This window comes from Chiloscyllium punctatum, chromosome 49, assembly GCF_047496795.1.
Source record: "Chiloscyllium punctatum isolate Juve2018m chromosome 49, sChiPun1.3, whole genome shotgun sequence".
NCBI classification, from domain to species: Eukaryota; Metazoa; Chordata; class Chondrichthyes; order Orectolobiformes; family Hemiscylliidae; genus Chiloscyllium; species Chiloscyllium punctatum.
The window spans coordinates 28794403-28808279 of NC_092787.1; the positions used below are offsets into that span (position 1 = coordinate 28794403).

Here is a 13877-nt window from a genome sequence, read left to right on the forward strand (position 1 = left end):
TAACAGAATAGCTGGCTAGCTGACTGAAGATAGCATCCAGAACAGGGTAAAGAATATCCAACACATACAGAAATTGCTGGATGAACTCAGCAGATTGCACAGCATCTGCACTCAGCGAATAGAGATAACTCTGTTTTCCCACACAGTTGCTGCTGAGTTTCTCCAGCAATTCCTGTGGTTTGTTTGTTTCAGACCTTCAGCAACCACAGTTCTTTGTTTTATTTCAAGGTAAAGGACAGTCAGTTTCAGGGTGGGAAATAGCTTTCCAAATGGATCTGTGCTAGCATCACTGTTTTCACAGTCACTTGGAACCTACAATAGAATTAATAATTACGCAGACAAAACTAAATGGTGGGGCTGGAGTCAGGAATGTCACCTTCAATTATAAGAAAAGGTAGATATATAACAGGCAAATTAATTTCAACAAGAGTAGCTGTGAAGCATCACATTTAAAATAAACAGTCACATATCATTTGCAGAATAACAATTCAAATGGATTTGAGGATCAGAGGTGGATTTCAGGTAACAGAAACAAATCACTAAAAAAAAGTGACACGGTGAGTAAAACCACAGAAGTGAAGTACTCACTTGAATTTATTTGTACAGGAATGAAACTAAAATGTAGAAAACGTTCATTAAAATGATATTGAACCTTGGCTAGACCACACTTGGAGTACTGCGCGCAGGTCTGATTGCTATATAGGCAGAGAAGAAGCAGCAAATACAAGTTCCAAGGACAAATCTAAAAACAGACAGGTTACACCATGGTCTCTCATAAATCCAGTCAGGAATTCAGGAGCAATTTCATCACTCAGAAGCAGTGGGAATGTGAAACTTGCTCCCATGGGGAATGGTGTAGATGAGTTGTATAAAAATGTTTCAGGGGATGCTGGATAAACAGGAAGGAAAAAGAATAGACTGAGAGGCTGATAGACTGAAATGAATAGGGGGTAAGGGAGGATTGAGCGCTAGAATAGCCTGTTTCTGTTGAGTATAATTTACAGGATTTTTTTCAGAATAACACACACTGTACACCTCCAACCCTCAGCCTCCCACACGCTCTGCCTTCTGGCAAAAATCACAAACTGCTGTTTCGTTTGAGAGCGACAGGGCTAAGTCCAGAAAGACACCAACACCTACACCATTTCCTGCATTATATCGAAGCCAGCATTGGAACTGGTTTCGTAAAACAAATGTCTCTGTCAGATTCGAAGGTTAAAAGTGGAATTGATAATTGGTCTGACTTACACACAGAATCTGACACCACACTGAATCCCATTGGTACTCCCACAGAAAACACTCCATCCACAGATGGCCAGCAGCAGAATATATTCTCCTTCTGCCAGTCTGCTCACCTTCACCCTCAACCCCTTCCATATTCCACACTGACTCCTCCAACACTCCCTTATTCTAAACCCTCCCAGACAGTGATCCTCACCCTCACCCCTTCCAAATGATCCACACCTTCTCCCTCATCCTCGTCCCCTGTCTCATCCTCACTCCCTGATCATAACACCCTCCCAGTGATCCCCTCCCTCATCGCACTCCCCATCTTACTCCTATCCCCTTCCACACACTAAACCCTCCTATATCCCGCATTCACCCATCGTCACTCACAGTGACCCCTCCTAACCACCTCCACCCCAACATCACTCCACTTACGCCACAATGTTAGTCCCCACACCTTGCTCCCAGTCTCAGCCAACTACCCCTCTCTCCTCTGCGCTATTCCCTGGCCCATTACCCCGAACCCGTATTACACTCACTCATTAGCCCCAACCCTTACCATCCTGTTACCTCTATTACCCCTACCCCGTTACCTTCCTGTTACTCAAATCCCTTTCCAAGCATGACACCCCCAACCCACTCACTCCCCTGGTACCCATCAAACATTACCTTCCTGTTACCCCAATCCCCACACTCTCCTAACCTGTTACCCTGAGTTCCCCACCCACCTGGTTCCACATTCCATATGTGCCCCCCTCCCCTCAGTGCCCCCTTACCCCTGTGCTGCGGTCCAGGCTCCCGGTGCTGGCAGCGCTCAGCCTGGTGGCGTTGAGACCCACCAGAGAGGGGAGAGTCTGGGACATCCAGTTGCTGATCATGGCCATGGTGCTCAGGACAATTCCGATCTTCAGCAAAGGCACCGTCATTGCGGGGGCTCTGCGGATCTTTCATAGCGGGGAAAGGCAGCAGGGAAGCGACATCACCGCGGCGGGGGGCACGGCCGCCACCGGCACCGGGACATGCTGCAGCAGCGACAGGGAGCACCGAGCTCAGCGACCGGCAACTACCGCCTTCACCACCGCCTGCATCCGACAGACTGCAGCCCGGGGGTGGGGCCGGCCCCGCCCACACCTGGCCGTGGCCCCGCCCCTAGCCCCGCCCCTAGAACCCAGACCAAACCGCCCCAGGGTCACAAACACCACAGAGCATCTCCCCACATCAAACCCAGTCACAACATGAGAGTCAGTGTGTGAGGGACTGTACCCCAGTGAGAGTCAGTGTGTGAGGGACTGTACCCCAGTGAGAGTCAGTGTGTGTAGGAGCTGTACCCCAGTGAGAGTCAGTGTGTGTGGGAGCTGTACCCCAGTGAGAGTCAGTGTGTGTGGGAGTGTACCCCAGTGAGAGTCAGTGTGTGTGGGACTGTACCTCAGTGAGAGTCAGTGTGTGTGGGACTGTACCTCAGTGAGAGTCAGTGTGTGTGGGAGTGTACCCCAGTGAGAGTCAGTGTGTGTGGGAGCTGTACCCCAGTGAGAGTCAGTGTGTGTGGGACTGTACCCCAGTGAGAGTCAGTGTGTGTGGGACCGTACCCCAGTGAGAGTCAGTGTGTGTGGGACCGTACCCCAGTGAGAGTCAGTGTGTGTGGGAGTGTACCCCAGGGAGAGTCAGTGTGTGTGGGACTGTACCCCAGGGAGAGTCAGTGTGTGTAGGACTGTACCCCAGTGAGAGTCAGTGTGTGTGGGACTGTACCCCAGGGAGAGTCAGTGTGTGAGGGACTGTACCCCAGTGAGAGTCAGTGTGTGTGGGACTGTACCCCAGTGAGAGTCAGTGTGTGTGGGAGCTGTTCCCCAGTGAGAGTCAGTGTGTGTGGGACTGTACCCCAGGGAGAGTCAGTGTGTGAGGGACTGTACCCCAGGGAGAGTCAGTGTGTGTGGGAGTGTACCCCAGTGAGAGTCAGTGTGTGTGGGACTGTACCCCAGGGAGAGTCAGTGTGTGGGGGAGCTGTACCCCAGTGAGGGTCAGTGTATGTGGGAGCTGTACCCCAGTGAGAGTCAGTGTGTGGGGGAGCTGTACCCCAGTGAGGGTCAGTGTATGTGTGAGTCTGTACCCCAGTGAGAGTCAGTGTGTATGGGGGGGGGGGGGGTTGACCCCAGTGAGAGTCAGTGTGTGGGGGAGCTGTACCCCAGTGAGGGTCAGTGTATGTGGGAGCTGTACCCCAGTGAGAGTCAGTGTGTGTGGGTCTGTACCCCAGTGAGAGTCAGTGTGTGGGGGAGCTGTACCCCAGTGAGAGTCAGTGTGTGTGGGAGCTGTACCCCAGTGAGAGTCAGTGTGTGTGGGTCTGTACCCCAGTGAGAGTCAGTGTGTGGGGGAGCTGTACCCCAGTGACAGTCAGTGTGTGTTGGTCTGTACCCCAGTGAGAGTCAGTGTGTGTGGGTCTGTAACCCAGTGAGAGTCAGAGTGTGTGGGAGCTGTACCCCAGTGAGAGTCAGTGTATGTGGGAGCTGTACCCCAGTGAGAGTCAGTGTGTGGGGGAGCTGTACCCCAGTGAGAGTCAGTGTGTGTAGGACCCTGTACCCCAGTGAGAGTCAGTGTGTGTGGGACTGCACCCCAGTGAGAGTCAGTGTGTGTGGGAGTGTACCCCAGGGAGAGTCAGTGTGTGTGGGACTGTACCCCAGGGAGAGTCAGTGTGTGTGGGAGTGTACCCCAGTGAGAGTCAGTGTGTGTGGGACTGTACCCCAGGGAGAGTCAGTGTGTGTGGGACTGTACCCCAGTGAGAGTCAGTGTGTGTGGGACTGTACCCCAGTGAGAGTCAGTGTGTGTGGGAGCTGTACCCCAGTGAGAGTCAGTGTGTGTGGGTCTGTACCCCAGTGAGAGTCAGTGTGTGTGGGACTGTACCCCAGTGAGAGTCAGTGTGTGTGGGAGCTGTACCCCAGTGAGAGTCAGTGTGTGTGGGTCTGTACGCAAGTGAGAGTCAGTGTGTGTGGGACTGTGCCCCAGTGAGAGTCAGTGTGTGTGGGAGCTGTATCCCTGTGAGAGTCAGTGTGTGTGGGTCTGTACCCCAGGGAGAGTCAGTGTGTGTGGGAGTGTACCCCAGTGAGAGTCAGTGTGTGTGGGACTGTACCCCAGGGAGAGTCAGTGTGTGTGGGACTGTACCCCAGTGAGAGTCAGTGTGTGTGGGACTGTACCCCAGTGAGGGTCAGTGTATGTGGGAGCTGTACCCCAGTGAGAGTCAGTGTGTGGGGGAGCTGTACCCCAGTGAGGGTCAGTGTATGTGGGAGCTGTACCCCAGTGAGAGTCAGTGTGTGTGGGACTGTACCCCAGGGAGAGTCAGTGTGTGTGGGACTATACCCCAGTGAGAGTCAGTGTGTGTGGGACTGTACCCCAGTGAGATTCAGTGTGTGTGGGAGCTGTACCCCAGTGAGAGTCAGTGTGTGTGGGTCTGTACCCCAGTGAGAGTCAGTGTGTGTGGGAGCTGTACCCCAGTGAGAGTCAGTGTGTGTGGGAGCTGTACGCCAGTGAGAGTCAGTGTGTGTGGGTCTGTACCCCAGTGAGAGTCAGTGTGTGTGGGAGCTGTACCCCAGTGAGAGTCAGTGTGTGTGGGTCTGTACCCCAGTGAGAGTCAGTGTGTGTAGGACTGTGCCCCAGTGAGAGTCAGTGTGTGGGGGAGCTGTACCCCAGTGAGAGTCAGTGTGTGTGGGTCTGTACCCCAGTGAGAGTCAGTGTGTGTGGGACTGTACCCCAGTGAGAGTCAGTGTGTGTGGGAGTGTACCCCAGGGAGAGTCAGTGTGTGTGGGAGCTGTACCCTAGTGAGAGTCAGTGTGTGTGGGAGTGTACCCCAGGGAGAGTCAGTGTGTGTGGGAGTGTACCCCAGTGAGAGTCAGTGTGTGTGGGACTGTACCCCAGTGAGAGTCAGTGTGTGTGGGAGTGTACCCCAGGGAGAGTCAGTGTGTGTGGGAGTGTACCCCAGGGAGAGTCAGTGTGTGTGGGACTGTACCCCAGTGAGAGTCAGTGTGTGTGGGACTGTACCCCAGGGAGAGTCAGTGTGTGTGGGACTGTACCCCAGGGAGAGTCAGTGTGTGTGGGAGTGTACCCCAGTGAGAGTCAGTGTGTGTGGGACCCTGTACCCCAGTGAGAGTCAGTTTGTGTGGGAGCTATACCCCAGTGAGAGTCAGTGTGTGTAGGACCCTGTACCCCAGCGAGAGTCAGTGTGTGTGGGTCTGTACCCCAGTGAGAGTCAGTGAGTGGGGGAGCTGTACCCCAGTGAGAGTCAGTGTGTGTGGGAGCTGTACCCCAGTGAGAGTCAGTGTATGTGGGAGCTGTACCCCAGTGAGAGTCAGTGTGTGGGGGAGCTGTACCCCAGTGAGAGTCAGTGTGTGTGGGAGCCGTACCCCAGTGAGAGTCAGTGTGTGTGGGACTGTACCCCAGTGAGAGTCAGTCTGTGTGTGGGAGCTGTACCCCAGTGAGAGTTAGTGTGTGTGGGGACTGTACCCCAGTGAGGGTCAGTGTGTGTGTGGGAGCCGTACCCCAGTGAGAGTCAGTGTGTGTGGGACTGTACCCCAGTGAGGGTCAGTGTGTGTGGGACTGTACCCCAGTGAGAGTCAGTGTGTGTGGGAGCTGTACCCCAGTGAGAGTCAGTGTGTGTGGGTCTGTACCCCAGTGAGAGGCAGTGTGTATGGGGGGGGGCGGGGTTTACCCCAGTGAGAGTCAGTGTGTGTGGGAGCTGTACCCCAGTGAGGGTCAGTGTATGTGGGAGCTGTACCCCAGTGAGAGTCTGTGTGTGTGGGAGCTGTACCCCAGTGAGAGTCAGTGTGTGTGGGAGCCATATCCCAGTGAGAGTCAGTGTGTGAGAGCTGTACCCCAGTGAGAGTCAGTGTGTGTGGGAGCCGTACCCCAGTGAGGGTCAGTGTGTGTGGGAGCTGTACCCCAGTGAGAGTCAGTGTGTGTGGGAGCCATATCCCAGTGAGAGTCAGTGTGTGGGAGCTGTACCCCAGAGAGAGTCAGTGTGTGTGGGAGCCGTACCCCAGTGAGAGTCAGTGTGTGTGTGGGAGCCGTACCCCAGTGAGAGTCAGTGTGTGTGGGACTGTACCCCAGTGAGAGTCAGTGTGTGTGGGAGCCATATCCCAGTGAGAGTCAGTGTGTGTGGGAGCCATACCCCAGTGAGAGTCAGTGTGTGTGGGACTGTACCCCAGTGAGAGGCAGTGTGTTTGGGAGCCGTATCCCAGTAAGAGTCAGTGTGTGTGGGAGCCGTATCCCAGTGAGAGTCAGTGTGTGTGGGAGCCATACCCCAGTGAGAGTCAGTGTGTGTGGGACTGTACCCCAGTGAGAGGCAGTGTGTTTGGGAGCTGTACCCCAGTGAGAGTCAGTGTGTGTGGGAGCTGTACCCCAGTGAGGGTCAGTGTGTGTGTGGGAGCCGTACCCCAGTGAGAGTCAGTGTATGTGGTATTGTACCCCAGTGAGAGACACTGTGTGGGACCCTGTACCCCAGTGAGGGTCAGTGTGTGGGGGAGCTGTACCCCAATGAGAGTCAGTGTGTGGGGGAGCTGTACCCCAGTGAGAGTCAGTGTATGTGGGAGCTGTACCCCAGTGAGAGTCAGTGTGTGGGGGAGCCGTACCCCAGTGAGAGTCAGTGTGTGGGGGAGCTGTACCCCAGTGAGAGTCAGTGTGTGTGGGAGCCGTACCCCAGTGAGGGTCAGTGTATGTGTGGCAGCCGTACCCCAGTGAGAGTCAATGTGTGTGGGACTGTACCCCAGTGAGAGTCAGTGTGTGTGGGACTGTACCTCAGTGAGAGTCAGTGTGTGTGGGAGTGTACCCCAGTGAGAGTCAGTGTGTGTGGGAGCTGTACCCCAGTGAGAGTCAGTGTGTGTGGGACTGTACCCCAGTGAGAGTCAGTGTGTGTGGGACCGTACCCCAGTGAGAGTCAGTGTGTGTGGGACCGTACCCCAGTGAGAGTCAGTGTGTGTGGGAGTGTACCCCAGGGAGAGTCAGTGTGTGTGGGACTGTACCCCAGGGAGAGTCAGTGTGTGTAGGACTGTACCCCAGTGAGAGTCAGTGTGTGTGGGACTGTACCCCAGGGAGAGTCAGTGTGTGAGGGACTGTACCCCAGTGAGAGTCAGTGTGTGTGGGACTGTACCCCAGTGAGAGTCAGTGTGTGTGGGAGCTGTTCCCCAGTGAGAGTCAGTGTGTGTGGGACTGTACCCCAGGGAGAGTCAGTGTGTGAGGGACTGTACCCCAGGGAGAGTCAGTGTGTGTGGGAGTGTACCCCAGTGAGAGTCAGTGTGTGTGGGACTGTACCCCAGGGAGAGTCAGTGTGTGGGGGAGCTGTACCCCAGTGAGGGTCAGTGTATGTGGGAGCTGTACCCCAGTGAGAGTCAGTGTGTGGGGGAGCTGTACCCCAGTGAGGGTCAGTGTATGTGTGAGTCTGTACCCCAGTGAGAGTCAGTGTGTATGGGGGGGGGGGGGGTTGACCCCAGTGAGAGTCAGTGTGTGGGGGAGCTGTACCCCAGTGAGGGTCAGTGTATGTGGGAGCTGTACCCCAGTGAGAGTCAGTGTGTGTGGGTCTGTACCCCAGTGAGAGTCAGTGTGTGGGGGAGCTGTACCCCAGTGAGAGTCAGTGTGTGTGGGAGCTGTACCCCAGTGAGAGTCAGTGTGTGTGGGTCTGTACCCCAGTGAGAGTCAGTGTGTGGGGGAGCTGTACCCCAGTGACAGTCAGTGTGTGTTGGTCTGTACCCCAGTGAGAGTCAGTGTGTGTGGGTCTGTAACCCAGTGAGAGTCAGAGTGTGTGGGAGCTGTACCCCAGTGAGAGTCAGTGTATGTGGGAGCTGTACCCCAGTGAGAGTCAGTGTGTGGGGGAGCTGTACCCCAGTGAGAGTCAGTGTGTGTAGGACCCTGTACCCCAGTGAGAGTCAGTGTGTGTGGGACTGCACCCCAGTGAGAGTCAGTGTGTGTGGGAGTGTACCCCAGGGAGAGTCAGTGTGTGTGGGACTGTACCCCAGGGAGAGTCAGTGTGTGTGGGAGTGTACCCCAGTGAGAGTCAGTGTGTGTGGGACTGTACCCCAGGGAGAGTCAGTGTGTGTGGGACTGTACCCCAGTGAGAGTCAGTGTGTGTGGGACTGTACCCCAGTGAGAGTCAGTGTGTGTGGGAGCTGTACCCCAGTGAGAGTCAGTGTGTGTGGGTCTGTACCCCAGTGAGAGTCAGTGTGTGTGGGACTGTACCCCAGTGAGAGTCAGTGTGTGTGGGAGCTGTACCCCAGTGAGAGTCAGTGTGTGTGGGTCTGTACGCAAGTGAGAGTCAGTGTGTGTGGGACTGTGCCCCAGTGAGAGTCAGTGTGTGTGGGAGCTGTATCCCTGTGAGAGTCAGTGTGTGTGGGTCTGTACCCCAGGGAGAGTCAGTGTGTGTGGGAGTGTACCCCAGTGAGAGTCAGTGTGTGTGGGACTGTACCCCAGGGAGAGTCAGTGTGTGTGGGACTGTACCCCAGTGAGAGTCAGTGTGTGTGGGACTGTACCCCAGTGAGGGTCAGTGTATGTGGGAGCTGTACCCCAGTGAGAGTCAGTGTGTGGGGGAGCTGTACCCCAGTGAGGGTCAGTGTATGTGGGAGCTGTACCCCAGTGAGAGTCAGTGTGTGTGGGACTGTACCCCAGGGAGAGTCAGTGTGTGTGGGACTATACCCCAGTGAGAGTCAGTGTGTGTGGGACTGTACCCCAGTGAGATTCAGTGTGTGTGGGAGCTGTACCCCAGTGAGAGTCAGTGTGTGTGGGTCTGTACCCCAGTGAGAGTCAGTGTGTGTGGGAGCTGTACCCCAGTGAGAGTCAGTGTGTGTGGGAGCTGTACGCCAGTGAGAGTCAGTGTGTGTGGGTCTGTACCCCAGTGAGAGTCAGTGTGTGTGGGAGCTGTACCCCAGTGAGAGTCAGTGTGTGTGGGTCTGTACCCCAGTGAGAGTCAGTGTGTGTAGGACTGTGCCCCAGTGAGAGTCAGTGTGTGGGGGAGCTGTACCCCAGTGAGAGTCAGTGTGTGTGGGTCTGTACCCCAGTGAGAGTCAGTGTGTGTGGGACTGTACCCCAGTGAGAGTCAGTGTGTGTGGGAGTGTACCCCAGGGAGAGTCAGTGTGTGTGGGAGCTGTACCCTAGTGAGAGTCAGTGTGTGTGGGAGTGTACCCCAGGGAGAGTCAGTGTGTGTGGGAGTGTACCCCAGTGAGAGTCAGTGTGTGTGGGACTGTACCCCAGTGAGAGTCAGTGTGTGTGGGAGTGTACCCCAGGGAGAGTCAGTGTGTGTGGGAGTGTACCCCAGGGAGAGTCAGTGTGTGTGGGACTGTACCCCAGTGAGAGTCAGTGTGTGTGGGACTGTACCCCAGGGAGAGTCAGTGTGTGTGGGACTGTACCCCAGGGAGAGTCAGTGTGTGTGGGAGTGTACCCCAGTGAGAGTCAGTGTGTGTGGGACCCTGTACCCCAGTGAGAGTCAGTTTGTGTGGGAGCTATACCCCAGTGAGAGTCAGTGTGTGTAGGACCCTGTACCCCAGCGAGAGTCAGTGTGTGTGGGTCTGTACCCCAGTGAGAGTCAGTGAGTGGGGGAGCTGTACCCCAGTGAGAGTCAGTGTGTGTGGGAGCTGTACCCCAGTGAGAGTCAGTGTATGTGGGAGCTGTACCCCAGTGAGAGTCAGTGTGTGGGGGAGCTGTACCCCAGTGAGAGTCAGTGTGTGTGGGAGCCGTACCCCAGTGAGAGTCAGTGTGTGTGGGACTGTACCCCAGTGAGAGTCAGTCTGTGTGTGGGAGCTGTACCCCAGTGAGAGTTAGTGTGTGTGGGGACTGTACCCCAGTGAGGGTCAGTGTGTGTGTGGGAGCCGTACCCCAGTGAGAGTCAGTGTGTGTGGGACTGTACCCCAGTGAGGGTCAGTGTGTGTGGGACTGTACCCCAGTGAGAGTCAGTGTGTGTGGGAGCTGTACCCCAGTGAGAGTCAGTGTGTGTGGGTCTGTACCCCAGTGAGAGGCAGTGTGTATGGGGGGGGGCGGGGTTTACCCCAGTGAGAGTCAGTGTGTGTGGGAGCTGTACCCCAGTGAGGGTCAGTGTATGTGGGAGCTGTACCCCAGTGAGAGTCTGTGTGTGTGGGAGCTGTACCCCAGTGAGAGTCAGTGTGTGTGGGAGCCATATCCCAGTGAGAGTCAGTGTGTGAGAGCTGTACCCCAGTGAGAGTCAGTGTGTGTGGGAGCCGTACCCCAGTGAGGGTCAGTGTGTGTGGGAGCTGTACCCCAGTGAGAGTCAGTGTGTGTGGGAGCCATATCCCAGTGAGAGTCAGTGTGTGGGAGCTGTACCCCAGAGAGAGTCAGTGTGTGTGGGAGCCGTACCCCAGTGAGAGTCAGTGTGTGTGTGGGAGCCGTACCCCAGTGAGAGTCAGTGTGTGTGGGACTGTACCCCAGTGAGAGTCAGTGTGTGTGGGAGCCATATCCCAGTGAGAGTCAGTGTGTGTGGGAGCCATACCCCAGTGAGAGTCAGTGTGTGTGGGACTGTACCCCAGTGAGAGGCAGTGTGTTTGGGAGCCGTATCCCAGTAAGAGTCAGTGTGTGTGGGAGCCGTATCCCAGTGAGAGTCAGTGTGTGTGGGAGCCATACCCCAGTGAGAGTCAGTGTGTGTGGGACTGTACCCCAGTGAGAGGCAGTGTGTTTGGGAGCTGTACCCCAGTGAGAGTCAGTGTGTGTGGGAGCTGTACCCCAGTGAGGGTCAGTGTGTGTGTGGGAGCCGTACCCCAGTGAGAGTCAGTGTATGTGGTATTGTACCCCAGTGAGAGACACTGTGTGGGACCCTGTACCCCAGTGAGGGTCAGTGTGTGGGGGAGCTGTACCCCAATGAGAGTCAGTGTGTGGGGGAGCTGTACCCCAGTGAGAGTCAGTGTATGTGGGAGCTGTACCCCAGTGAGAGTCAGTGTGTGGGGGAGCCGTACCCCAGTGAGAGTCAGTGTGTGGGGGAGCTGTACCCCAGTGAGAGTCAGTGTGTGTGGGAGCCGTACCCCAGTGAGGGTCAGTGTATGTGTGGCAGCCGTACCCCAGTGAGAGTCAATGTGTGTGGGACTGTACCCCAGTGAGAGTCAGTGTGTGTGTGGGAGCCGTACCCCAGTGAGAGTCAGTGTGTGTGGGAGCTGTACCCCAGTGAGAGTCAGTGTGTGTGGGTCTGTACCCCAGTGAGAGTCAGTGTGTGGGGGAGCTGTACCCCAGTGACAGTCAGTGTGTGTTGGTCTGTACCCCAGTGAGAGTCAGTGTGTGTGGGTCTGTAACCCAGTGAGAGTCAGAGTGTGTGGGAGCTGTACCCCAGTGAGAGTCAGTGTATGTGGGAGCTGTACCCCAGTGAGAGTCAGTGTGTGGGGGAGCTGTACCCCAGTGAGAGTCAGTGTGTGTAGGACCCTGTACCCCAGTGAGAGTCAGTGTGTGTGGGACTGCACCCCAGTGAGAGTCAGTGTGTGTGGGAGTGTACCCCAGTGAGAGTCAGTGTGTGTGGGACTGTACCCCAGTGAGAGTCAGTGTGTGTGGGAGCTGTACCCCAGTGAGAGTCAGTGTGTGTGGGTCTGTACCCCAGTGAGAGTCAGTGTGTGTGGGACTGTACCCCAGTGAGAGTCAGTGTGTGTGGGAGCTGTACCCCAGTGAGAGTCAGTGTGTGTGGGTCTGTACGCAAGTGAGAGTCAGTGTGTGTGGGACTGTGCCCCAGTGAGAGTCAGTGTGTGTGGGAGCTGTATCCCTGTGAGAGTCAGTGTGTGTGGGTCTGTACCCCAGTGAGAGTCAGTGTGTGGGGGAGCTGTACCCCAGTGAGGGTCAGTGTATGTGGGAGCTGTACCCCAGTGAGAGTCAGTGTGTGGGGGAGCTGTACCCCAGTGAGGGTCAGTGTATGTGGGAGCTGTACCCCAGTGAGAGTCAGTGTGTGTGGGTCTGTACCCCAGTGAGAGTCAGTGTGTATGGGGGTGGGGGGGGTTTACCCCAGTGAGAGTCAGTGTGTGGGGGAGCTGTACCCCAGTGAGGGTCAGTGTATGTGGGAGCTGTACCCCAGTGAGAGTCAGTGTGTGGGGGAGCTGTACCCCAGTGAGGGTCAGTGTATGTGGGAGCTGTACCCCAGTGAGAGTCAGTGTGTGTGGGTCTGTACCCCAGTGAGAGTCAGTGTGTGTGGGACTGTACCCCAGTGAGAGTCAGTGTGTGTGGGACCGTACCCCAGTGAGAGTCAGTGTGTGTGGGACCGTACCCCAGTGAGAGTCAGTGTGTGTGGGAGTGTACCCCAGGGAGAGTCAGTGTGTGTGGGACTGTACCCCAGGGAGAGTCAGTGTGTGTAGGACTGTACCCCAGTGAGAGTCAGTGTGTGTGGGACTGTACCCCAGGGAGAGTCAGTGTGTGAGGGACTGTACCCCAGTGAGAGTCAGTGTGTGTGGGACTGTACCCCAGTGAGAGTCAGTGTGTGTGGGAGCTGTTCCCCAGTGAGAGTCAGTGTGTGTGGGACTGTACCCCAGGGAGAGTCAGTGTGTGAGGGACTGTACCCCAGGGAGAGTCAGTGTGTGTGGGAGTGTACCCCAGTGAGAGTCAGTGTGTGTGGGACTGTACCCCAGGGAGAGTCAGTGTGTGGGGGAGCTGTACCCCAGTGAGGGTCAGTGTATGTGGGAGCTGTACCCCAGTGAGAGTCAGTGTGTGGGGGAGCTGTACCCCAGTGAGGGTCAGTGTATGTGTGAGTCTGTACCCCAGTGAGAGTCAGTGTGTATGGGGGGGGGGGGGGTTGACCCCAGTGAGAGTCAGTGTGTGGGGGAGCTGTACCCCAGTGAGGGTCAGTGTATGTGGGAGCTGTACCCCAGTGAGAGTCAGTGTGTGTGGGTCTGTACCCCAGTGAGAGTCAGTGTGTGGGGGAGCTGTACCCCAGTGAGAGTCAGTGTGTGTGGGAGCTGTACCCCAGTGAGAGTCAGTGTGTGTGGGTCTGTACCCCAGTGAGAGTCAGTGTGTGGGGGAGCTGTACCCCAGTGACAGTCAGTGTGTGTTGGTCTGTACCCCAGTGAGAGTCAGTGTGTGTGGGTCTGTAACCCAGTGAGAGTCAGAGTGTGTGGGAGCTGTACCCCAGTGAGAGTCAGTGTATGTGGGAGCTGTACCCCAGTGAGAGTCAGTGTGTGGGGGAGCTGTACCCCAGTGAGAGTCAGTGTGTGTAGGACCCTGTACCCCAGTGAGAGTCAGTGTGTGTGGGACTGCACCCCAGTGAGAGTCAGTGTGTGTGGGAGTGTACCCCAGGGAGAGTCAGTGTGTGTGGGACTGTACCCCAGGGAGAGTCAGTGTGTGTGGGAGTGTACCCCAGTGAGAGTCAGTGTGTGTGGGACTGTACCCCAGGGAGAGTCAGTGTGTGTGGGACTGTACCCCAGTGAGAGTCAGTGTGTGTGGGACTGTACCCCAGTGAGAGTCAGTGTGTGTGGGAGCTGTACCCCAGTGAGAGTCAGTGTGTGTGGGTCTGTACCCCAGTGAGAGTCAGTGTGTGTGGGACTGTACCCCAGTGAGAGTCAGTGTGTGTGGGAGCTGTACCCCAGTGAGAGTCAGTGTGTGTGGGTCTGTACGCAAGTGAGAGTCAGTGTGTGTGGGACTGTGCCCCAGTGAGAGTCAGTGTGTGTGGGAGCTGTATCCCTGTGAGAGTCAGTGTGTGTGGGTCTGTACCCCAG

At 56.1% G+C, this 13877-nt stretch overlaps 1 protein-coding gene across 2 annotated transcripts in view; it reads right to left on the minus strand.

Moving 5' to 3' along the window:
• The window catches only part of LOC140469503 (noelin-like), a 54981-nt gene that overhangs the window by 23695 nt on the left and 17409 nt on the right, over nt 1–13877 (minus strand). Inside the window, exon 1 of one of the 2 annotated variants that reach the window (XM_072566073.1) lies at nt 2004–2314. The exons of the other annotated variant lie outside the window; for it this stretch is intronic. Within the exon in view, the coding sequence (XP_072422174.1) occupies nt 2004–2153 (150 nt within the window). The 5' untranslated portion in view covers nt 2154–2314. Of the gene's footprint in view, nt 1–2003; nt 2315–13877 lie in introns of those variants that run through there. 2 annotated transcript variants of the gene reach the window in all.